The sequence below is a fragment of the Triticum urartu genome, chromosome 6A, assembly GCF_056163025.1.
Source record: "Triticum urartu cultivar PI428250 chromosome 6A, HENAU_Tu73, whole genome shotgun sequence".
Classification (NCBI taxonomy): Eukaryota; Viridiplantae; Streptophyta; class Magnoliopsida; order Poales; family Poaceae; genus Triticum; species Triticum urartu.
In genome coordinates, this window is record NC_141878.1 from 5,576,179 (window position 1) to 5,603,261 (window position 27,083).

At 43.4% G+C, this 27,083-nt stretch overlaps 1 protein-coding gene, 1 long non-coding RNA gene and 1 pseudogene across 2 annotated transcripts; 2 read left to right on the plus strand and 1 right to left on the minus strand.

The window, feature by feature from the left end:
- Positions 1 to 1,301: 1,301 nt before the first annotated feature.
- Positions 1,302 to 2,131, minus strand: LOC125515125 (uncharacterized). The gene is made up of 2 exons (XR_007286827.2): positions 1,855 to 2,131; positions 1,302 to 1,651 (listed from the first exon to the last, which is right to left on the minus strand). It is a non-coding gene; the product is annotated as an uncharacterized LOC125515125 (long non-coding RNA).
- Positions 2,132 to 11,412: 9,281 nt separating this feature from the next.
- LOC125515943 (uncharacterized) lies at positions 11,413 to 12,636 on the plus strand. The gene has a single exon (XM_048681423.2). It carries the CDS (start codon positions 11,458 to 11,460, stop codon positions 12,358 to 12,360), a length of 903 nt encoding a protein of 300 aa, XP_048537380.2. The 5' UTR covers positions 11,413 to 11,457; the 3' UTR covers positions 12,361 to 12,636.
- Positions 12,637 to 16,806: 4,170 nt separating this feature from the next.
- LOC147963017 (putative disease resistance protein At1g50180) lies at positions 16,807 to 27,083 on the plus strand (annotated as a pseudogene).

Genomic DNA, 27,083 nt, shown 5'->3' on the forward strand with positions numbered 1-27,083 from the left:
TTGACCGGAGACGTGTCTCGGTCATGTCTACATTGTTCTCGAACCGTAGGGTCCGCACGCTTAACGTTACAATGACAGTTTCATTATGAGTTTATGTATTTTGATGTATCGAAGGTTGTTCGGAGTCCCGGATGTGATCATGGACATGACGAGGAGTCTCGAAATGGTCGAGACATAAAGATCGATATATTGGAAGCCTATATTTGGATATCGGAATCATTCCGAGTGAAATCGGGATTTTACCGGAGTACCCGGGGGTTACCGGAACCCCCCCCCCTCCGGGGGGGGGGGGGGGGTTATTGGGCCTACATGGGCCCTAAGGGAGAAGAGGAAAGGAGGCAAGAGGTGGCCGCGCGCCCCTCCCCTCCCTAGTCCGAATAGGACAAGGAGAGGGGGGCGGCGCCCCCCCTTTCCTTTCCCTCTTCCTCCTCTTTCCCACTTCTCCTTCTCCAACTAGGAAAGAAGGGAGTCCTACTCCCGGTGGGAGTAGGACTCCCCCTTGGCGCGCCCTCCTTGGCCGGCCGCCCCCTCCCCTTGGCTCCTTTATATACAGGGGCAAGGGGGCACCCTAGAACACACAAGTTGATCTTCGTGATCGTTCCTTAGCCGTGTGCGGTGCCCCCCTCCACCATATTCCACCTCGGTCATATTGTAGCGGTGCTTAGGCGAAGCCCTGCGACTGTTGAACATCAAGATCGTCACCATGCCGTCGTGCTGACGGAACTCCGCCCCGAAGCTTTGCTGGATCGGAGCCCGGGGAGCGTCATCGAGCTGAACGTGTGCCAAGAACTCGGAGGTGCCGGAGTAACGGTGCTTGGATCGGTTGGACCGGGAAGACGTACGACTACTTCCTCTACATTGCGTCAACGCTTCCGCTTCGGTCTACGAGGGTACGTAGACAACACTCTCCCCTCTCGTTGCTATGCATCACCATGATCTTGCGTGTGCGTAGGAAATTTTTTGAAATTACTACGTTCCCCAACAGGGCTAGCCAGGCCCGAACGAAAGCCCCCTTTTCTACTAGTGCAAAATAGAGCGTCGCGCCTTCAATGCCACACCAGGTCGGCGGCAATGAAGTTGAGCGTAAGATACTATTACATTTAAAGTTACTCATAGACTAAGGCAAATAAATAGGCACAAATAGTAGGAAATTTACTGCATCGGTTCAAATATGTTAAAAAATAGTTCTGTAAAGAACTGAGAGGTTTTAAGTAATCTATTAGAGTTACTCATAGACTAATGTAATCGATCTATATGTATGGTCCATGGATTTAGGTTTTAAGCACTGATTCCAGTATAAATGAAAGCTTCAAGTGCACTTAGCATTTACTATATTTATTAATAACTCTATGAGTTTTGCCTTTAAGCAGATTTTTATGAGACTAGACATATTATTATCGCTTCCAAACATAACTCTATTACTCCTGGATACATAGTGCTCAATTGTTAAAACAAAGATTCAAGTGCACTTGACATAGTAAGTATCCATTGAAGTTCTATATGACGATGCAAATCTTGCAGTTGCAGAAGCCGAAGAAGACACCATCACACCAAGACTGCGTGACTTTATAATACCAACGATGCTGGCAATGATACAGGCATTCAGACTTTATACAAAATGTCATCATGTCGCGCTTAATCTCACAGTTCTCTGTGCATCTCAAATATATTAAGGGTTAGACCATAATAGTGAGACATCAATTGTAATAACATACCGTGTCCAACTATTGCATAATTGGTAACATGTATTATTCCTCCACGGCATAGAAACAATGTGCGTCAACATCGTATTTAAGAAAACTTCCAGTAATTCCATAAGAAACCTACTTCAGAAGAACAAAAGCTAGAACATACCTGTAGTCATACTGCTTCCTAACAACACAAGCATCACCATAAAACAAGCAGTGGCGGATCGTTTGTCCATCCTTGAATTCCACAACTGACGAGGCCCAAGGAACAATATATAATGTCAAATGGATAAGGAACGAAGTATCTTATCTATAGGCTTAAAGGCAAATAAAGCTGCATCCAAAAGATATCATGACCACGTACAGGAAGATGGTCCCCACTAAGGCTAAAGGGATAGATGATATCAAATGGATATGTTTCAGCAAGCCATCTATAGACCTCTAAAAAGGGACATAATCAAATGCATGCAAGAGATAACATGACCAAAGAATAACCAATTGTCTTGACTTGCAGTTAATCTATTATATTTGAAGTGTACTAATCACCAAGCGTACAAAATAAAATTATTTAGTGCTGGGCCAAATTGTTGTTGGGACCACATGCCATGATGGAGACGATATCGTGGCCCCAGCGGATACCTGTGAATGTCACCCTTTATTTATTTATTATCCAAAATTAGCCAAAAAGAATCCATGCACCTTCTGCCATGGGTGTTACTCAGTAAATTTCACATGTAAAATCCATCCCAGTTGTAGATATCTCTGGTGGGCTGATGAGTTGTTCCTTCCACAAACGCATCTACCTCTGATTGTTACTCCTAGAGGATTTATAGCATGATGATAGTAGTATGCCACACATATCCTGGATGTTTGTCGATAAAGCTTCTTTTCCAAACTGGTTTCGACGAGGCGGTGTTGAGTATCGTGATTAGTTAGGAAATATGAGATGGACTAGGATTTGTTCTGACTTGTCTTGTACTCCGAATTGATCATGTACTCCTATATATATACACGCCCATGATACTCAAGCAATAAACAATCGATTCTAGCAGGTTTTTTCTCTCTCGCCGATCAATTGGTCGGTGATCTTTTTTTGTTCTTTGATCTAAGATCGAATTGAGTTGCCCGTCCGTCGTCTGTCTCATCGCGCGTCACTACTCCAACATTGGCTCATGGCCTCCACAACTAGGGGTGGGCATTCGGTAGAAACCAAAATTTTGGTTTATAGTGTTCGGTTAATCATCAAATTCGGTTTACAACCTAGAAAACAAAATTAACATCCAAAAACAGCTAACCAAGATTTCGGTTAACCACAAATTCGGTTTGGTTTTCAGTTTAAATGGAATATATACTTCGTTGCTTACAAGCTTACAACTTAGCTGTGATCAAACTCGTCTGTGCACCCCCACCCTCTTCTATAACTGAGCATGTTGTCCCTTGAGAGTACCTACGCGATGTGGGACTAAACAAAGTCGCTGCACACCACCGGCTCTCAGAAGTAGTGATATTAGTTATTCCGTTTGGGGCTTTGGGACATGCAATTGGTAAAAGGCCCATACCTATAACGCAAAAGGTTGGCTTAGCTCACACTGCGCCGTCTGTACGGGCGAACCCTATTTGGCGCTGCAGGCACCCATTAATGTGTATTTTGCAAACGAGCGCCCCGCGCTGGGCTGACCCATTCTAATATTTTCTCCGTTTTTCGAAAACGTCAATAAATGCTGGCACTAGAGTTCGAACCCGCAGCCCCTCCATTGCAACCACTACGATGTAACTACCAGGTCACCACCGCGCTAGTGCAAAGATAGTTCGTTTTTCTTTTTTTAGTTGTCATTCAGTTCAGTTTATTATTTTTATTTTTTATTTTTTATCATTCTTTTTTTTGTTTAATGCACGGTTTTTTAAAATTTGTGAACCTTTTTTCTAAATTTACGAAAATTTTCTATCAATTTCTATACTTTTTTTCAAATTCGATGAACTTTTTTAAAATTTGATGATTCTTTAAAAATCGGTGAATTTGTAAAATTTCGCTGAACTTTTTTCAAATTGGAATAAATTTTTCTTAATTTTGATAATTTTTTTCCATTTCGACGAAATTTTTTCAAATTCACTGAACTTTTTTTCATTTCCTATGAACTTTTTGAAATTGATTGAACTTTTCGAATTCAATGAATTCCTTTTCCAAAATCCACAAAAAAAATTTCAATTTTTTAATCGACGGTGAACTTCTATTCAAAATCGATGAACTTTTATTCAAAATAGATGAACTTTTTTAAGAACTGATGCACTTTTAAAAAAACTAAATATTCATTTTTCAAAATTGCTGGACTTTTTCAAAGTTTTTGAACGTTTTTTAAATTGATGATTTTTTTCTAATTCATGAAAATTCTTTGAATTCATGATCCTTTTTTTAGTTCGCGGTTTGTTTTTACATCTATGAACTTTCAGATTTTCTTCAAATTTTTGTTCGAATATTGTGTTTTTCTAATTTATATACGCAGTAAATAGTAGGGGTGGAAAGTGGTAGCGGATAATCCGAAATATCCGATATTCGTATTCGAGAAAATGCCTATTCATATCCGAAACATCCGCATCCGAACCAAAATGGAAATGGAAATTATCCGTATCTGAATTTATTAAACAAATAAAAAATAAAATATGGTAGGAGATTTTGACACAAATATGGATATGGAAGTGGATATATCCGTATCCGAATAAGATTATGGGAGGTAATTTTTAAAATTCTAGGCCCAATATTCCAATTATCCAACATAAAAGCCAAATAAGTGGTCAAATTTTACTCTTTATATGATTAAACTGATAAATTATTATGCATTACAATAGTATTTATACATAAACCTATTTATCATTGACTTATTGTATGTCACAAGTTGATTATTTTAGGTCACATAGCTATCGACTAATTTACTTAAGCAATATGTTAATATTATTCGTATCTGTTCCGAATCAAGAAAATATCCGATATGTATCCGTATTCGAATAATATCCGAGCCGCATCCGTATCCGATAATATTCGTATTTGGATTCATATTCGTTTTGAAAATATGAAAATGGAAGTGGTAAGAGCACTATCCGATCCGCATCCGATCCGTTTCCACCCCTAGTAAATAGTGTGGTTATACGTACTTCTTGAACAGATCGGGCCCTAATAATTCACTAGAGCCTCTGTGGTATAGTGGTTGGCAACACGCACCTAGGCACCAAGTTGCCTAATCGGCGCTGACTAGGGGCTCCCGCCTGTACACGGTAGTTCTGCGGCAAGACGCGCGCCTAGCCTCGAGCGACGGCTATTCGGTTTTTCTTTCGGTTATAGGTTTCATACCGAACCGAGCAATTTAATTTCGGTTATCATAAGTAAAAACCAAATTTCACTGGTTTTTTCGGTTTCTGTATTGGTTTAGCATTTGGTTGGTCGGTTTTTATGCCCACCCCTGTCCACAACTCTCCTCCATCCAGATCGGTTCGTGCACACCGGCTTCACGCTTGCATCAGCGTGCCACTGTGCGCGTCAATGCTTGGTCGTACCGCGTTGCGTGGCCAAGGCACCCCGCGCGGTGCACCTGCCTGCCTACGTTGCGTCATCCATGCACATGCATATAGCTACATGCACCCTTGCACCGTTCTGGATGAGGACATATTGTACTTCGAGAGCTGGATTAGCTCTGCATCACTGCCGCCGATCTTCTTCCGCCTGGATCGCTGATGCCGAAACACACAAGCCCGTCGCGACGAAGAAGATTCCGCCTGGATCGCTGCTCCAACACGTGCCAGCTAAATTTCCACTTTCCATTTTCAGTTGAACTAATGGTCTAAATTTTTTTGCATCTTTTTTTTGTAAATATATGAATGGGTCTTGCAAAACATGTATTTACCATGAACTGTCCTAACTAAAAGCATATACACATTATTTTACTCCCTCCGTTCCAGAATATAAGGTCTATTGATATCCATGCAAGTCAACCATTTGAATGTTTGACCAAGATTATGAAATAAAATAACAACATTTGCAATACCTAATACATAAAATATGAAACTACTTCTCATGATAGATCAAATGATATAAATTTTGTATTGTGGATATTGATATATCTTTCCCTAATAATAAAGCACGGACTACTTCTAGTCGTCCGTCATTGAAATTGTCACCAAAACTGTCGTAAATACCCACCATGCCATCTATAAGTAAAGAAAACGATTCGATTTTTTTTCAAAGTCATCGGCGTCGTCGGAAACGGTTCTTATAAGGTCATACCCTAATGTATTTTAAGGGACTCAAGTATCACAGTGGCTAGAGCCTTTGTTTCTTGTGAGGGAGACCCGGGTTTGATCCCATGTTCTGCCCCTTTTACCTCATATTCTTCCACTCTTAACAGCAAGCGCGCCTCCTCCACCCCACACTTGTTCATGGGCCGGCCCATCATGCGGGGCGTGACGTCCCTTTTTAATTAATTTTTCCTTTTCTTATTTATGTTTCTATTTTTCCTTCTTTAAATTAACTTGGGATTTCCAAAAATTATAAATTTCAAAAAGGTGCGAGTTTGGATTTTTTGAGAAATCAAAAAATGTCCATGAATTCAATTTTTTTTAAATGTCCGGTATTTAAAAAAACTCTTTGCATATTATAATAAAAATCACGATTTCGAAAAAAATGCTCACAAAATAAAAGGTACTGATGATTTTATCATGTATTCAAAACATATTTTGGAAATTAAAAGAAATGTTCCAAAATTCAAACAGATCCGTAAATAACAAACAAAATTAACCTGCTTACATAGCGATCTTTTTTGGATCAACAGACGTCGTTTTATGATTTTGTTAGTACATGGCGCCTTTCCTAAAAATATCGTTTCCGACTTCTGTTCAGCGTTCAGCCACACAAAATTGACACATCTTCCTATGTGTTAGTTTTTGTAAGCTATATGAAAATCACTAAATGTCTAATTTGCCCCCATACACATCTGTGTTTATTTTTTTTGGCAGCGGACATCTATATTTCTTTAAATTAACTTGGGATTTAAAAAAAGTACAAATTCCAAAAGGGTGCGAGTTTTGGATTTTTTTTTGAGAAATCAAAAAATGTTTGGAAAATTTTAGATTTTCTGGTATTTAAAAAAAATCTTTGCATATTATAATAAAACTCATGATTTCGAAAAAATGCTCGTGAAATAAAAAGTACTCATGATTTTATCGTGTATTCAAAACATATTTTGGAAATTAAAAAATGTACCAAAATTCAAACAGTTCCTTAAATAACAAACAAAATTAACCCACTCCATAGATATCTTTTTTGTATCTGTATATAGACGTCGTTTTATAATTTTATTTAGTACATCGTGTGTTTCCTAAAAAAAATGGTTTCTGTGTTCTGTTCAGTGTTGAGCCCCATAAAATTGACACATCTTCCTATGTGTTAGTTTTTGTAAGTTATATGAAAATGACTAAATGTCTAATTTTCCCCATACACATCCATGTTTATTATTTTTTGGCGGCGGACATCTATATTTATTCTGATACCACAGTTTTATTGGTCATGGTAAACATCGCGACGTTAGGTCAAATTGTGACCAGACCATCACATTTTTAGCTTTTGAAATGACTTTCTAAAAGTTCCTTATCTCATTGTGAGATGATTCAGACGTAGTTTGTTAAATTACATTTTAAAAGTCCTTATCTCATTATGGCATATGTTTCAGACTTCTTTTTATCTCTACCACATTTGCGTAATCTGATTGTTTTTCTCCCGTTGCAACGCAGGGAGATATTTCCTAGTTTTTCTAAAAGTTTGGTCAAACATGCACTCGTTTGACTTTTGAAAAAACAAATACACCTTATATAAATGATGGAGGGAGTAGTTGATTAAAAACGTACACACTGGAGGACCAAGTTCAGGGCAGATGCCAGAACTAACCCAGTCTTCCTTAATGTCACATTACTTCTCTTTCTTTCTTTTTTACGGGGAGTCACATTACTTCTCTGCCGATTGATCAACAAATAATGTATAATTGTGACCATAGATCATTTCATGCAAAATTTACTTTAATGCACGGTAACTACTACTACTCCGTCGGAGGGAGTACAATTTTGTTGGACAAATCGATGGGTGCGGCAATGTAATCCATCATAGTCATGGTTATTTGAACAATGAAGGAGATAACCATAAGCTCCAAACAAATGTTCATTTTTTTTTAGAAAAGGAGGATGACCCCCGGCCTCTGCACCTGGGAGATGCATACGGTCATTTTATTGATTATTCTTGAGGACCTTACAAAGTGTTATAACAATAAGCCTGAATCCACCATCTAGGCAACATATGCCACTACTCCTATCCATATGATGAAGGGGTGCTAGCTAGGCCACTACCCAGACCACTCACCTAATCCTAACATCAAAAGCCGGAATCCCCAGTCTAGCCACATACCGGGTCTGGGGCATAAACCGGTCTGACGCACTCACAGGTGTCGTCTCCACCATCTTCCACTGGTCCATCTCCAAGCAGATTGAGGTGCCAACCTTGGCAGCTTCTCCGCCATCAACTCCATCATGGCGCCAAATGACGACCACCACCTACACTAGAACATCGCCAAGCAGATGGAGCGCTACCACAAGATGAAGATCAGCGGTAGAATAGATAAAACGCCGCACACATTGCCGCCGCCAAACACCTCACACGCACCACAAAGCACCCACCGTGCTTCCGAGAACCCCAGACGACGCCTTCAAGAAGGAACGCGACGAAGGTACGACGCTATCGCCCGCAAGGGGAACTAGAGCTTTCGCCCAAATGAAGAGCACAGTGAGAAACGGGACAGGACCTCGACAAGGCCTCCAAGGATGGAACCAACGCCCACAAGGCGCCGCCATTGTCGTGGCCTCCGCCGACGGCCAAGGGTTTCCCCCGGTCCCGCCCCCGTCCCATCCACCCGGCCAAAGACCTGGCCAGGGGAGCGCACGCAGCCGGAGAAGGCGTTGGACTTCATCGAAGCAGGCACGCCGGGTGACGGGGCACCCCGACCCACCGCAGTAGACGTCCACCGAGACCTCGCCACCTGCACAGCCGAAGTCGCGGACCACCAGCTCCCACGGCCGTCGCCCGTCGAGAGGCCAAGCCATCCACACCGCTCGAGGCCGCCGCCCCGGCATCCACCCACCGCGCACATCCCGTCAAAACACGGAGAACGACCCACACCGCCGCCACTAGGGAGACCACACCGCGAGCACCCAAGCCGGGCGATGAGGCAGTGCCGCGCCGGCCAGGTCCGGGCGGATCCGGCGATCCCCGGCCCACCAGCCGCCAGAGAGGAGCCGGCCCCGATCCAGGGCCGAGCCGGCCTGATCTGGCAGTCGGACCTTCCCAGGAGACCCCCACACCCGATCAGGAGAAGGGCTAGCGACAGCTCCGGCGACCGACGGCCGCCACAGAGGGCCTGCGTCGGCGGCCACCAGGAGCTGGGGAGGCGGGCGGCGGCGTCTCATGCGGGGTGGGGGCGCCTCCAACGTCGAGGCGGGTGCGCAGGGAAACCCCGCCGCCGCCTACCGCCGCGCGGGCGGCTGCCGGCGGCGGCGGGGGAGGAGGAGGGGAGGCGGGGGGAAACCGGCGGGCGGCTAGGGTTTCGCCCCCGAGTCGCCCGGAGTGGACGACACGTAGTTTATATATTTTTTCTTTATTTATGAGAGAAATGAGGGCCCCTCACCCTTCCGATTACATATAAAGAAGCTATGGTCTTGATGCAAACTATATCAGCTAGATTTAGATAGAAGGTCCAAAGACCAACGACTAGGATATATTTAGGCACACTTTGGCCAAACATATACACACTCAAGCGAACTTGCAAACATCACAAAACACTGAAACTTCATTACAAACCAATGTAGGAAAAAGCAAAGCAAAGGATCTTCAAAGCGAAGCTGGAGAAATGCCTTGGCAATAGTGCAGCAACCGCTGTCAGGTTTTTCCTTGCCTACTTCGAGCACCGTAGCCGTGCTCCTAACCTAGACGCCGCCGCCACCACCACCACTCTTCTTTCCGGTCCACGGCAACTACCTCGATACCGGCCACCCTGACTCGACATCGACCACGGCGCCCCTCACATAGCTACACCATCCTACGCTCTTGGCTACCTCGACATCAGCACAAAGGGCAAACGCATTGTTATTCTAGCTTATCTCGTACTCAAAGAAGATCATGTGCTCCCATATATATGCCCACGAGACTCAAGCAATACATCAACAATTCCACCAATTTCCCCTCTATTCCTTCTACATGGAGAAATGCCTTGGTAGCAGTGCTGCAACCTGAAGAACACCCTGATAAAATTCTGAGCACACCAGGCCTCCAACCTAGTGAAGCTCAAAATATCTCACTTGTTGTTTGTTCTATCAGTCCTGTTCCCCACTTCGGCGCCTCTGAAGAAATATCATCACGCGTGCTGCAGACGAGGATTAAAGTGGCACTCCACTCACCCAACCCAATCTAGTTGTGAGGTCATATCGTCTTTAACTTGCTACTCTATGGATGTCTTTTATTTTCATCTATACATACGATTCAATCGGTAGGTTAGGTATAAAGTCATCCTACTGCCCAACTAGATGCAAGCATGCATATGTACATAGGACTGGTCTTTTTTTTCTTCTAGAACATTGCATGTATACCAACAAGCAACTGGTCGTGATTGGTGTATGAAATGTGAAAGTTACGGCTACAACCGAAATGAGTGCCCTGTGCACGGCGTGCACTGATCGTGATTATTAGAAACCGCGTACTTAAAGGTGCATCACTGTCCGATAGGAAAGCTACTAGCTTTGGTCACTTCCCGATATTGTCAAAAAAGCTTTGGTGCTAGGCTTCTTGGATTCAAAGGGGTTTTAATGAAATTTTGGAGGAGACTAATCCTTAGAAAATTTTCCTGTATGTGTTGTTTGAGTCGTAGAATAGCAATTCATAGAAGAAAATAATATATCATAGGACTCATTTACACTAGATTCCATAAAAAATAAATCCATACATGCAAACCTCAAGTTTAGAATCCGATGATTGTGTACAATAAAACATCCTACAGGCTTCTTCATTTTTTTATCAAGAACTTTATTCTTACACCTCAAATTTTTCTCAAGAAAAAGGTGTGGCGTGTTCATACAAAACAAAAATTTCAACAATTTCATATGTAGTCTACACAAAGGGGAAAAAACCACAAATACAAAATTTAAAATAGGCTAATTTCTACTGCATTTGGGCTGGAAATTTATTTTTTGTGTGTAGCCTACAAATCATCATATGGCTTAATTAAACTATTCAAATGCGTACATAACATGTATATGTTTTCATAATTTTATAAATTAACATAAAATAAATATTATTTTTAGCACAATTTAAATTTTCCATGCTCAAAGCCATCTACTACGCTGCTATCTGTTCAACAGAATTATTGAAAGTGATCAGGTTGTTCACAACTCGGGCGACTGTATGCTTCTGCATGTTGCTCTCTCACGATCAACTGAAAAATGCCACATCTATCCGGACCAACACCACTCCAACTTCCCTAGATAACTTTTTGTTGTGATTGGCCTCCTATTGAAGCACTATAAGGGGAGGCATGCAGCCCTGCATCTCCAAAAGGCAAAGCTAACAAGCCCAATCAGAGTTGGAGTAAACAGCGTACATGCTTGTCCAGCCTTGATTGGCTGAATTCGCCTATAAATATGAAGATCGAGGCGCACACACTTGCAAGTACGTAGCAACACAAGCCTAGCCATGACAATGAGGACGCGCCCCTCCTCGTCCTCTCTTCTCGTAGCACCGCTGCTGCTTATGCTTCTTCCAGCGCTTGCTCTTGCTGCAGGGAGGCACACCTTGATCACTAGAGACCCTCTATACGGCCCACAGGCTAACCCAAATCCAGAACCACTATCAGGAAAACAACCAAATCCAAATCCTCAACCATTGCCAGACCCACAACCACTGCCAGGACCACGACCAGACCCAAACCCGCAACCACTACCTGATCCTAAACCTAATCCAAACCCACAACCACTGCCTGAGCCACAACCTGATCCAAATGCTCAACCATTACCAGGACCACACCCTGACCCAAATCCACAACCATTGCCAGGCCAAAACCTGCAACGGTTGATGAACCCACGGCCAAACCCAAACCCGCAGCTACTACCAGACCCACGGCCAAACCCAAACCCTCGTCCATTACCAGGACCGCAGCCTGATCCAAATCCACAACCATTACCAGACCCAAACCCAAAACCATTGCCGGACCCACAACCAAACCCAAACCCTCAGCCATTACCAGGACCGGAGCCTGATCCAAACCCAAAACCATTTCCAGACCCAAACCCGAAACCATTGCCGAACCCACAGCCAAACCCAAACCCTCAACCATTACCAGGACCTCAGCCTAATCCAAACCCACAACCATTACCAGACCCAAACCCAAAACCATTGCCGGACCCACAACCAAACCCAAACCCTCAGCCATTACCAGGACCGCAGCCTGATCCAAACCCACAACCATTACCAGACCCAAACCCACAACCACTGCCAGGCCCACTGCCGGACCCGAATGCACAACCAAAACCACCACTTGGGACACAAGTAGAAAAGGAAAATGTGGAAGCACACATCCAAGAGGAGCCGCTGGGATGAGATGTTCGAGTACATCAACCGCGCCAGATATAGTATACTCGTGACTTATATTGCCTGCTAGATTAAATAAGTGGTGTGTTGTAACCCACCACCATCAAGTCATTCTGTGCTATATAATGTCAAGATCAATCAAGATTAGGGTATGATGCCCATGTAAATCTTGTGATTGTTCTGACTTACTTTTCTGGCTTGTATGGATGATAATTGTATGTGTGTGCTGGTTGTACTATGATTGTGTGATGATATATATATTAAAATTTCTACTTTGTACCTTTACTTTTATCATTTTTTACAGGGATTATGCAGAAAGGATTTACCCCAAAGCTTTAAATTTGTGCTAGTAAGAACGGTGGAAACTTATTTACAAGGTAAATCCTAGCGCAAATTTAAACTTAAGGAAATTTATGGCGCGATTCAACGCGGGTTAGCTTGGCAGCGTGCATGGTGCACTCAATACGTAAGTCTAGACACATTTAATGAAAGTTCGAGGTATAAAGTGGCTAGGATTCTAATTTGGGCGGTAAAATGTTGATTAACTACATATAATACACATAGATTTTGAATTTACGGAGAATATTTGCACAGATTACTTTGGGCTTATCTCGCCCAAAAAAGAACTGATTTGTCTATAGGTAAGGCAGTATTTTGTCTAGTGGGGGTGTATGTGCACGTTTGTTCCTCCGGGGCAAAGGCTTGCCTGGATTATGCCATCAATGATGATGTGGCGGTTGCTAGTGTCGTTATTCCTTCTTGGAGGGTCGCCGTGCAGCTCTTCCATCTTGGTCACCCTTGGGATGTCTTCAGTAAAAGCCTAAGGTCCCTGTTGCAGGGTCGGACAACATTGTTATTTCTGCATCGCTCCCCACTTAGGGCGCCGTCTTGAAGATTTGTTCCCCTCCACACTTTTCCTGGGTTGGATATGCACATTCTCACGGTTGGATGGTGCACAGCTGATGATGCGAGTAGTTGGTGTTGGCACTCGTGACGACGACAATGGTGGCGAGCGGAGCTAGGTCATGGTTGGCCCTTCTGAAGTTGACAGTCGGGTGCGCCAATGGGTGTGCCTATGCTTGTTTCTTGTTGTAACAAAGAAGATGAAGCTGCGTGTGGAGGGGCGCCTGCGGAAACGATGACTCCATGAAGATGGTTTCAGTGGACGCTGCTCTCCAGAGATTGCGCTGGACTAGATCGGTGCGAGGCTTGCAATTTTCCCCAGCAAAGTTCATCGGCAAAATCCAAGCTGCTATGTTGTCGAAGCTTGTGGCCAATTGTTTGGCAGTGGCCGAGACGGTTCTCGTGTATCGTTCGGAGGGATCTTGACGTGTTACCCATGGTGCAGTCAGAGTTGGCTTGCTCGAGGAGAGGTGATTTTGTTGATTGAGAGGAGGATATATAATATAGTTTTGTTTTTCTTTTGAGGAAGATAACTTTGTTTTTTTCCTTTAGAGGATAGCCTTAGCTTTTCACCTTGAGCAATCTATATCTATATCTATACCTACTAATAAAGCAAGGTGCGTTTCTCCGATTTTTTCATCCGTTCACGGCCAAAAAATTATTGTTTTTCTTTCCGAGGTGGTACTAAACTTTCTATGTTCGTCTATTAGCAAAGGAAAAACAATTTGTGCAAAATTTCGTACATGGGCCGCGCGCACTATGGCCCCGTAAAGTCAGCCCATTTTTTCCTGCCCATGTAGCAACAAAAAATCCTATTTCCCGCACAAGGCAGTAAATAGTTTCAGGTACGCACAAGGCGCCCAAAACTCAGCGGCCGATTTATGCTTGTGTTCGGTTTCCATTTTTATTTTTCTGCTTAGTTCTCTTTTTGTTTCGTATTTAATTTTTACTTTTCATTTTTATTCAAGAATTCATAAAAATATACGAATTACATAAATGTGTTCCTATTCTAAAAAATGTTTGGAATTTTTTTAGTTCTGCCAAATGTTTTTCAAAATTTAAAAAATATTTCCATTTGTTAAAAATGACTGTATTTAAAAAAACAATATCTAGAAAAATGAATTTTGAAAATATTCCAAATTCGAAAAATATTAGTGTTTTCGCAATATGTTCAAAAATTGAAAATAATGTTTGCATTAAAGAAAAAAATTACTACAACTCTTCTGAATCTTCAAAACATGTTCTTGTTGACAACTTAAAAAATGTTCGTGGTTTAAAAAGATTCATGTTTTTAAGAAATGTTTGTGAATTTCAGGAAATGTTCCATTCAAATTTTTTGGTCTTGCTTTGTCCAAAAATGTATGGAATTTTCAGAAAAATAATTGTTCGTAATTTGGAAAATGTTCACGTTGCCAAGTATATTTGGCAGTATATAATTATCAGTTTTTGAAAAATTTAAAAAAAATTCCACGTTGCATTATGTTCTTTAATATTCATGCTGACCATTGGTTAACAGGACGTGTTTGTTTGAGTGGCTAGCGACATGTGGTCTGGTCTTTGAGGTCATGAGTTTGATCACTCCCAGACTGGGCCTGCTCCGCATCCGGCACATCGAGCTAAGTCGGCTTGTTCAAAATAAAGGACACCATAACTTATTGAACTCCATGTGCCGATAAAAGAGAATATGCTGGTAATATAATTAAAAGAAATTGCGGGCACGAGCCAATACAAGAGAATACAGACATGTGGGGGTCTTGATCCATTCTTATAATGAGCTAGAGGCATGTAATTTTATTGTTCTGTTGCAAAGCACGGACATGTGGGCTAGTTAGGATAACCTAGATAGATTACTTTTTGTCGATCAAGTCATTGGGAGGAGGATAGCATAGTTTTCATTCATCGCTTGGGCCGAGACGCCCAGTAACATATGGAGTTGTTTGGCCTCAGGCTGGTCATAATGGGAAGTATCATATACTAGTATCATGCATATGATACTAGTGTATTATACTACCTTCCTAACGCATAGTATCATACATTAGTATCATGTAGTACTATATTTATTGACATGCATGACACATACTAGCATAGTATTTATTATGATATAGTATCATGATATGATACTCAACACTCTCTTTTTTTCATTTAATTCTATGCCATCTCATCAAAATTGCCTAGTTGACATGCATAATACTAGTTATGATACTTCCATTACAACCAGACTCACGCGTCCGCACCGAGCGCTCACTGGAATGGAGTCTCAATCACTTGGCCGGCGGTGATGCTGATGTCCATAGAACTCGATTCAAAGTCCTCAAAGTCTCTGCTGATCTCTCTATTGCATCTATTCCACTTCCCAACACGTACGCACTCTATCCCACTGCTCGCCGGCCGGCCATGGCGGTGATGCAGATGCCCATGGTCCGATCTCTCCTCCTCTCGCCACCCCCTTCTTCCTCCTCGTCTCCCACCCATCCCCCGCCTCCTCCTCCCTTCCTGATGTGGACCTCAACTACCTCATCGTGGACGCCGGCGGCCACATCCCGGGCGCCAACGACCACGACGAACACCAGGAACTCTTCGCCTCTGTTAGCAGTAATCTTGTCTGGTTGATTAATTAATTCCTAGCTCAATTGTTTAGTCCGGCTAGGAGGTATCTTGGCTATAGACGTGTGTATCAAGTAGTACTAGTCCGGCAGGATTAGTAGTGTCCTGGTAGGTTTCTTAGGTATGTGTCCGTGTATGATCAGGTTAGCAGGTTAGCAGAGTCCGTATAGGGCAGGGTCTGGTTGGTCGGCTGGAAGCTGTGTATATATATACATAGCCAGGTCATGAGATTTGTATCGACAGAAAACAAGAAAAGAAATAAAGAGAAAGAGAGACACGACACGTGCCTTTGGCTATCAAAGTTTCTTGTGCGCGCCTTTGTCGTGATTTCATATGATCGATCCTGTGGGCGAAATTCCAACAGCCTCCGACGACTACAGGAGGAGCCAGGAGGACCATGAGGTGGTCAACGAGGCCCACGTGATCGTCCTCACCGCCGCGAACTTCACCCCCTTCATCGGCGTCCGCCGCCACGTTGTGGTCAGACTTTTAGGCGCCCTGGTGCTACTGGTCCTGCAAGCCCATCCCCGAGTACGCCGCGGCCGCATCACACCTGGCCGACGAGGGGCTTGACGTCGTGCTTGCCAAGGTGGACGCCACCCTACCGTCCACTTCTTCATCGACGGCGTGCCTTGGCGCTACCCCTACTACGGCGAGCGGACCAAGTAAGTACTCCCTCTGTAAATCTATAAAGAAAGTGTGGTTAGGCCTCAGTCGACTGAGATTTAACAAGTCTTAGTCAAGTGACATAATATGAAGAAAGAGAGAAAACTGAAAAATAATTGCACGAATCTTAACGTAAGATTTCACGGATATAGTATCGACTGAGACAGTCGACTGAGACTTAGCAAGACTGATAAAAAATATAAGACCGTTTAGATCACTGATCTAAACGGTCTTATATTTCATCCCTCATGGTGGCGAATTTTCCACTGCTGCGGGGACGCCATGGTCACTTGGATATCCCAGAGGCTGGGCCCTGAGGTGCAGAACGTCACCACCATCGACGAGGCCGAGAAGATCATCACCGGCGGCAAAGTAGCCGTGCTAGCTTTCCTCGACTAACTTTAGGTACGTTCCAATCCCAGCAAAGTCTACCATCCAACCGAATTGCTGCAATTGCACCGCACATGTGGCCCAAAATTGATTACTCTTATCAACAAATGCTATAGGGTGCTCACACCGAAGAGCTTGCTGCTGCCTCAAGGCTGGAAGATTTCAACAGCTTGTACCGGGCTGTCAACATCTACCAGACTACCAGTCCTGATATAGCCAAGCTTTTCCATGTTGACCCGCAAGCAAAACACCCATCACTAGTCCTGCTCAAGAAAAAAGAGGCGAAGTTAACAGTATATGGTAAACTTGTTTTAGCTTCTCCTTTCCATTTCTATGTACCGAGTTGTTTTGACTGTTAAATTGGCTAACAATGTACTGTGTGTATTGCAGATGGTGAGTTCAGAGCGTCTGCAATTGCCGAGTTTGTTTCGGCCAACAAGATTCCATTGGTCACATACCACCCTCACACAGGAAGACACCCCTCCGGTGTTTCATAATCCGATCAAGAAGCAAGCAAATCACGTTGTGTGCCATGGGGAATTTTTGATATTTATTATGGATGCAGTTGATGAATTGAGTTGAATGGAATGGACTGCTTATATATATGGATGCAATCAACGAACCCAACACAGTACAGCGCCAACATGCTGACCATTTTTCTTAAATTCAGTTGAATGGAATCGAATGCTTGTTGGCAAGCAGCGAGCCAATGGGAGGCGGCAAGCGCCTGTTAGTTGCAAATAAATCGCCTCTGATTTTCTTCTCGTGTGAAATACCCATAAGGTGATGTGTGTGTACACATAACTGAATACCAATGGCAAGCTCAATCATTAGTGTTATTGTTATCTAATTGGGACACAATTGCAATGTAACGAGTCAAAAAGGGATGCAAACATGATTTTCATGAGTAAAAATTGGGGATATTATGAGTTTATGACAATGGGTCGTATTGTTGTCAAAACATGAGTACTTCTATGCTTCAAACATTTTTATTCATAATTGATGAGATATTTCTTCAAGGGATAGGGCACAAGTTCATTGGGTCAGCATAGGTCCACAGAATTCTTGAATGATGTCGCACGCTGACCAACACTCCAAGCTTGTTTAATGCTTAAGGCTTAGTAGATGATTTTTTTTCTTTTCTCTTCAGTTCAGTCCATCGTGTTATCTTATACCCTGTTGGATGAACCCATCTACACAAGATAACAATGACTGAGTTGTGCATCTTGAGAAAGGGGTTTGAAAAAGCTCTTTGAGGCGGGAATGCCACGGTATATCCTTGAAGGGAACTCAAGGCAAGCACAATGAATGAGTGGTGTGAAATTAACCTTCATGTCATCATTGAACATGTATAATTTCAATTGACGGGGCGGCGAGAGAAAATCACCTTCTCTTCTCCATGAAGGAACGGATACCAAGAGAATACTCATACTAGAATCAACCTTTCCACGACAGAAAACTACCTTTTTTTAACTATCCTATATGCAATTTGTCTTTTTAAGTGCAATCTCCTCGTGATGGCATAGTATAAATAAATGACAGAAGATACAAAATTGTTGCTTGCATGTGTCATCGATTTTCTCTTAAAGAACTACATAAGCAGTGGGTGGGGTTACGGCTAGGGGAGCCACTTGTGCAGAACAAAAACGATGGAGCGGCCTTAAAAAAATGATAATTTAAGATCTCGCACCTGCTACCACCGTTAATATTCTTTTTTTATATGGAACCATCGTTAATATTATTGATGGCCTTAGAAGCGAGACCTCCTAGTTGACGCAGTAGTTCAGATGGTTGGCACATATGATCACTCACGTATGCTCTTTTGGTCGCCTCGGGATTTCTTCTTCTTTTCTTCGTTTTCTGTATGTGTCTAGCCATAGTTTTTGTCTTATTTGACTTTGTTATTTGCCAGTGTGATTTTTTATATGTGTTCGCAGTGTGTATGCTAGTTATACATAGTTCGGGTGTGTGCTTGTTATGATTGTATCTCTCGATGCAACATTATAAGTAAATAAAAGGCACCCGTTGTCGAAAAAGTTGAGGATACGCATAGGTGACTCTGAATGGGTAGGCCCACTAAGACGTGCAGACCTATTTTTGCAGCGACGGAGCTGTCCGGTACTGTTTTTTTTTCGTTTATTCATTTTACTTCAGTTTCTTGGTTTTCTATGGTTTGTGAAAACACAAAAATGAACGTGTACTTTTAAAATGTTCAGCATTTATAAAAATATTAGCGGGTATATAGAAAATGTTCGCCGTATATTTCAAATGTTCCTCATATACTAAAAAGTGTTATGTGTACATGAAAAAATTGTCCATTGTGTATTAAAAAATTATAGATGTATTTAGAAATATTCACTATATTTTTTTAAAAATAGTGTGAATATAAAATATGTTTTCCATACAATTAAAAAATTTGTTTGACGTATACTACAAAAATGTGCAGCGTATATTAATTATCGTGTAGTAAAGAAAGTACAGTGTGCGTTTAAAAAGGAAAATGATAAATGAAAGGAAACTACAAGTACAAATGCCACGGTCATGTATGACATATCAGTACCATGCTTGTACTGGTGACTCCTCGCGAACACCAAAAAAATTGACCACTCTGAGGATAGCCAGCAAGTAGTTGAACCAATCAAATCGAGGCACAAAAACGTGCACATTGAGGGATGTGAAGATGATGATGAAGAGAAAGAGGAAACATCAAAGGGATCAAGAGGGGATAATGAAACTCGAGGCTGTGCCAGGTCGGATGTGCTTGTCCATGTAGGTAGCATGCACGATGGAGTAGACTCACATCACCAACTCTCCTCGGTTTCCTTTATCAATATCCGTCTCCAAACATTTTTCCCTAAGATCCAGAGTAGCGTTGTTTATGTAGCAGCTGCAAAGTCGTCGGTTTGTGACCGAATAAGCCAAATATAGCGATCCAAGAATGTATGGGTGCATGCAGTAGTTTCCATCGTCTTCTAATGATAATGAGACCGGCTACTTTACTTTTGTGTTTCCTCAATTTTCATCGTCTTCTAATGACAACGAGACCGATCACTAATATGAATGATTTGTTCCTTATGTTGGGTGCCCCCCCCCCCCCCCCCCCCCCCCCTTGAAAAAATATTTACATAGTTTCTCCACGAGCATGTTATGCCATGTAGGCCGACATGAGTGGTGTGTTCCGCTTCTTCGACAAACCGAGCAAAGAGGAGCGAAGATGAGAAGTAATGGGATGCATTTTCCACATTGCCATACACATCGGCGAGTCGCTCGACAGCACTGTCATGCCAGCCTAGTAGTCGCCAGACTCTATTTATTACTGACTTGTAGTACTGTGTGTAGCGTTCGGTTGTCTTGTGTACTAGAACACCGATAGCTGCCACCTTACCTTCGCAGGACCATTTATCTCCTTTTTCTCGAACGTATATGCATCTGTGGCAACCAAATACATGATAAAGTTCTCGGATCGATATTTTTATTAATATAACTGAGGCGGGCTGGATTGTACAATGGTTGTCATAGTGCAACTTTAGTGTATCTGACGTCCGAACACTGTGTTTCTGAGCCGTAGCGAACTACAGGGACTCGTGGAAGCACAGCGAGACATTCCTCTATATGAAAGACCAACAGCGGGTTAAAAATTAGATGTCAAACTCCACACACAACGTGCATTTCACAATCATACACACAAGATGCACGTTTTGTGTTGGTAAATCAAGGTATCATAGGCGGGTGCTCGTTCCTGCTTTTTTACACTACTAATTAGTATTTACAAATATATAGCTAGTTGTATAGCTAACTTTTTAACAATTAACAAATTAAACTATGTGTATAACCCTTGGGAGTATAAAATTATTTTCTATGAACTTTTTTATTAGTATTGCTAACAAATAAAATCATGCCCTTGTTGAATCAGCATATATCTAACATTATTATTTTTCAATTTTTTTAATTCCCTTAATTATACTATAGCATTTTATCAATAAACAGTTTGCTTCTAAGTTAACTAATTACTAGCATTTAAACAATTTGACATTAATATAATACTCAAAGGCATGACGGCAGGAGCCTTTTAAATTGACGACACATAGTATAATATTAAATTGACATTAATATAATATTCTCCAATGACCTGATCAAATTCAACATAGGCGCGAACAAATATGGCAGGCCTCTGCTCGCCATTGACGCCGAGTTGCATATCAAGATTGTTAGTGAACCTTTCACATGGTCGACTCGCATTGTTGAGCTGCAAGGGAAGCTAGCGATGGTACTGGGGAAATTCCCATCATACCACACCGGCCCTGAGCCTTTCTTCAAGGTTTATATGTTGGATGATGACTCGATGACAAAGTATGCTCGTAAGTGGGAGGAAGTAACGACCTTGGGTGACTCCGCCTTATTTTTGGGGAAAATGTCCAGGGCGGTTGACGTGCTGGTGGTTGGGCGCGGCAGGGTGCAGAGAAACCACATCTACGCTGATGATATGACATACTTGGCAAGTTTTGATGGCAATGGTAACCGTGTATATCCTATGCAAGATGAAAGTAGCGACAATGTCACACAGAGGATCAAATCAGCGGGATCTTATGTAGCAGCTCGTGCTCAAACTGGCATCTGGGTACTCCCTCCTAATTTCTAGCCAACCAAGAGTAGTCTAGCTAGCATGGGACTTTTAGGGTTTTACTTTATTTCTAGTGTATCTGGTGTTGTGGTCACATTTACAATAAATTTGACCTTGTAGATTGTAGAAATTTTACAGTATACAATGTCACATTTTACTATGAATCGTAGATGCGTTGTTAAAATAGTCGTTTGATAAAACTATAGTGATTGGGATATGTGTGTTAAAATACTAGAATTGCTAATTATTATCATGACTAGTTTCACCTGAATTGTTCAGTTTTCTCATATATCAGAAACAGGCAGAAACCCGAGTTTCTACTGAGGGGAGGGGGGGGGGGGTATCAAGGGAGAGGAGGGAGTAGAATCTCACTACTACAAATCCGAATAACACTTACCGGCCAAATTTCATCATCACTAACTAGTTGCTGGTCTGTCAATGGATCAGGGTTTGTGATGACTTGCTCATCATAGACCCGCAATCTAACCGGTCAGTGATAGTGTACTAGTTCGGACCGCCAGCCAGTCAATCGTACCGATTCATTTCACCATTGCATGCATGCACTTCATTTCAGTATGTTACCAGCAATGCAAACGAAATTTACAGAAAGACATGAACACAATACACAGGCATAATCACTCAGTTGCACATTGTTTTTCATAAGACAATTCACATGTACATTTACACAATTGACAATTCACGGCCAACGATTCGAGAATACTTGCAAAAGCTACACACATAACATTTGAACCTCTTTACAAACGAGAGAGAGGGCACATATTTTCTCACCAATCTCTATCCTACTTCATAAACCCCTTAGCCATCTTTTTTTGTGTAGTGCCGCTAATATGTAAGTCTGCACACAGCAGAATTTGTCAAGACAATTAACATAAAATATTTATTGGTTCATTTAATACAAATGGTAGTTAAGAATATCATACATAAGGTTAAACACTCCGCTCAAGGCTCTCTCGGCTTCTCCAAGAAGCAACAGGTGGACATTTGTTGTGCATCTAGAGGCAGCAGAATCTTCCAACACTTGCTTCAGATCTTAAGAAACTATTTACCTTTTAGGATTCTAACACTTATGCACACAACCCATATCCAAAATGAGGATTCCAGAGTAGCTCGGGCCTACTACCCCTACAACTTTCTCATCTCTTCTTTTTTTGTGCAGTGCAACTAAAATATATGGTAGCTGCAATAAAAATATTTTATTTAGACCTACCTGAGTTTCATTAGACATCAAAAAGTAAAAGAATATGCATAAACCTCGAAACAGGGTTTCCCCCCGCTTTGTATTACAAAGCAACCATCACCGCATTACTGGAGCGAACAACACATCAAGCCCAAAGATAAAACAAGAAGAACAAGAGAGAAACAAATGCCAACAATGGCAGCTTGACGACACGTGGATGACCCGCCACCGCTGCGCCCTCCGAAGTCGTCCCACCACACACCCAACACTCCGGCACGCCCCGTACCAAGCAACACCTTCAGGAAGGAGAGCGACGACGACCACGTTGTTGCCCGGACATGTCCTAGGAATTCCCTCGGCACGCAGAGGAAGGAGGTGAAAGGGGTCACCCGACGCCCTCCAAGGAGGGGTGGCGGCACCTGCAGGCGTCACCTCGTCGGAGTCATACGAGCCGAGATGGATTTCTCCCACCCCCAGAACACCACTACCCAATCGCTCCGGAGTCTTCCACCCAACACGCCACCCACCCTCCTTCGCCACCGCGGTCGTGAGGCCACCCACGTCGTCTCACTGAGGCCGCCACCGCGAGGCCTAGAGGACGGAAAATGAGAACGCATGGAGCCGGGGGTGGCAGCACCGCAGCCAAGCGGGAGGGGACAACCTCCACCGACGCCGCGCCAGAGGCCAGTTCCTCCAGCGCCATCGCGATAGCCGGCCGGACGCCGAGGCAGGAGGCAAACCAGGCCACCCGGGCCCAGCCGGGCTCAGATCGATCCCGCAGAGACTCCACCGCCACGCTGCACAATCCGGCAACGATGCCGCCACCACCCAGGATCCAGACACCCCACCGCCGCTTCCAGGAAGATACACCACAAATCGGAGCTGCCGGCCCGCCTCGGCCCAGATCTGGGCCGAACGGGCGCCACCAGCCCGCGCCGCCGCGGAGCTCCTACGCCTCTGACCACCGAAGTCAGCGGCGAACCAGCCCACCGCAGCGCCGAACCATCGCCACCTGAGAGCACCTCCTGAAGCAGCGCCGCCCCGCACAGGATCTGCCGCAGGGGGGAAAGCCGTGGGCCGCACCGCCGGCGCCGCCCGAGCCGAGCCCGGGGATGCACCCCGGCAACGATGGGGAGAGAGAGGGTGGGGGAGAGCGCTGGAAAGGAGGGATGGACAGCGCAGCCGGCCGCCCATGAGGGACGGACGCGGTCGCGCGAGGAGCTTTCTTGTGGCTCGTGAGAAAAAATACAAATGTGCGTCGAATATGAATAAACCAAGTCTGTCGTCAAACAATATTCCACTCTATCTCCTAATGGGGGAGTTGGTTGCATTTACACTATTTCCGGTGAAATATTCATCACTACATTGTCGCATATAACATGTAGAATATGTTCTCTAGGGCAGAGAAACCCGGCCCGACGAGAACATTTTCTAACATATATATGACAGAGTAATATTTTCTAGCATATTCGTTGGTTCATGGAACACCTAGCAATTTTAAGATTCATAGCAATACAATTACATGCATCCCAGAATTATAATACATCCATGACATGCATAACACAATTGAAGCTGCAACATAGATACAAAGGAACGGAGCAAACCGCCGTGGCCAGCCGTGCGACCAAAGAACATTGTAGTACAAGTCAGGTCTACCACCATCGCGGGAGACACGGCTAGGAGCAGGACAGATCCCCATGACAGAGCAACTGATATGCTGGAATGTGGCAAAGTCCCGACGGGAGAGCGCCATTGTGGCCTCCGGACGGCTTGCAAGTGACAACGCTCGGGCCGGTGCGGCCGCGAAAGAAGGCCACAGAGCTATTGGAGAGGCCGCCACAGATCAGCAGCAGAGGGTGAGGAGGGATAATAGGGAGGCCGACAGGAGGGAGGGACTGGATGGACGGACTGGCAAGGATGATGCGGATCTCTCTCCTGAAGATGGGTCAGCGGTCTACAGATGATGGCGGCGTCTAAAACATGTGCATGTGGTGTGCGCTTTAGGTCTGCTGCACTGGCTGTTCGTTCCGACACGTTATGTGGATGGATCAGCGACGATACCGGTTTAGATATGAGGAGTGTGAGAGCACTCCACATTTTCGAGTTTTGTAGGTGTGAGTGATGTCTTCGAGTAGCTTGATGTATATTTTTGTTAGACTTTGGTGGAATAATAAATAAAGATGGCCGCATGCATTGATTGATGCAGAGGCCGTAGTTTTAACCTCCGTTAAAAAAGTACAGAGCAACACTGACTCGAAGTAGGGGTTTGCTTCTATACTGTTATAAGAGTCAATTCTGGGTATGAAACGCCAGTGAATGATAGGTTAATGTTGTAGAGATTGATTCAGCTGAACAGTGCCTTGTACTGCTACTCACTTGGTAGTTGGCACTCTGTTGGAACTTTGAAGTTAGCCAATGATGATCATGAAAACCTTGTTGTGTCATGGGTTTCTGTCCACTCCCTCGCCAAAAGTGGGTTTCTATCTCCTCAACTAATTCATGCTCCAATCAGTCCTCCAACGTAGACAAGAAAAACGAGTGCTTCAAGTAGACTGGTGACTCCAAGCTAGACAAGAATCAAGTTGGGAAAACTTGACATCGATTTTACATTGTTATTCAAGCATTCAAACCATGTTTACATGTGGTTCGTGCGGGGATTATGGAGTGCAAACCCATAAATGGTTCAGGTCACATAACATGTGACCATTGTACAAGACTTGGTTGCATTAGATTTCAAGAAACCTGAGTCTGTATATGTACCGCTCTGCTTCTATCTGATAGGATATTTTCATGGAGCAGGACAGAGTCTGAATGGAGTCTTTTTCTATGAATTCAGCCAGTAACATGATTCCTTGTGCTCACTATAATAATAAAAAAGAATCCAGTTTCTATAGTTGTGCAATTTCAATGACAACAAACCCAAATCACAGCCCCAAACGTTGCTGAAAGCGACAGATCATATAAATCGACAAGTGACGCAAGTCTATTACTACCAAAAATCTGCAGTAATATTTCCAAATCTGGGCCATCCATTAAACTATAGTCTTTTTAATAACCTAAATATTATTCATTGCAAAAATTAATGTAAAAATAAGCTAAATATTATTACTAGTGGCACAAGCTGGTTCATGTAATTGTTCTTGTTACGATCGAGTAGTACACATGAATGATCTACCACCGCCACTGGCAGGAGTATTTTGATGTACTAGTTGGTGCACTTCTAGGGTGCTTCCTACTCCATTACCAGCACTAATAACACACCACCACTCAATTATTGCCCTACTTTTCTGCTAGAAATGGAACGAGTTGGGGGTTCAACACCATTTCTCTTGCTCCATCAAACCATGGCGCTTGTGTAGTCGCCGGCTTCAATCAGGAGGAGTAGACCGCCTTCAATTTTCTGAGCCACGTCGATCTTTCTCCCAAAATGTTTTCTGCTCCTGTCCTTCCGTTCGCAAAGCGCATGCCGTCTCTCACTTGTGAGCTGCTTACTTGGTGCTGGATTTATCCCTGCATTCGGTAGTGGGTGCCTTACTCAGCTCTGCTGCTTCTACTACTACTCGGTAAGCATGCGGTCTTGGTGTTGCAGTGGATGTAATTTTTTCCCAGTGGAACCGGACGGCGATGGAGAACAATTTCCTTTGTCTTTCCTACAACAGATTCCTGTCCTCTAACTCCCATTTATTCGGTACGTCGAGTCCCTCCAGAGGGACATGAAGAGCTTGAACGCTGCCCTCGTAAAGGTGGCGGAGATTCCAAGGGACATGAATCCCTAAAAGGGAGCTGTCGTATGACATGGAGGATGTCATCGATAACTTCCTAGTGTCCGTCGAGGGATATGAATCTGATGCCATCCCCAACTCAAACATGATCAAATGATAGGTAGGGAAGATGGCCAACTTGTTCACAAAAGGCAAGACTCGCCATCAGATCGGAGATGCAATCAGGTACATCAAGAACCGCTCTCAAGAGATGGCTGGCCGGCGTGCCAGATACAGGGTCAATGATGTTCCTAATCCAGCTAGCAAACAGAAGGTTGACCCTCGTGTATTGGCTTTGTACAATGATCACAAAGAGCTCGTTGGCATTGAAGATGCATGGAATAAGCTAACCAAGAGGCTCACACATGGTCTCAAGCAACAGCAGCACAAGATGAAGATGGTCTCAATTGTTGGACCAGGCAGACTTGGCAAGACTACACTTGCTAAGCCAATTTACGATAAGCTTCGAACACAATTTGTACACACGGCTTTTGTTCCGGTGGGTCGAGACACTGAAGTGAAGAGTCATCAACAATTTTTAATTCACAAATATTTCCTGATTTGTCAAACAATTTTGGTATTGTTTTGA

Excerpts from the sequence above, each read along its gene's own strand:
- LOC125515943 (XM_048681423.2), top strand. The coding sequence starts at position 11,458 with ATGACAATGAGGACGCGCCCCTCCTCGTCCTCTCTTCTCGTAGCACCG.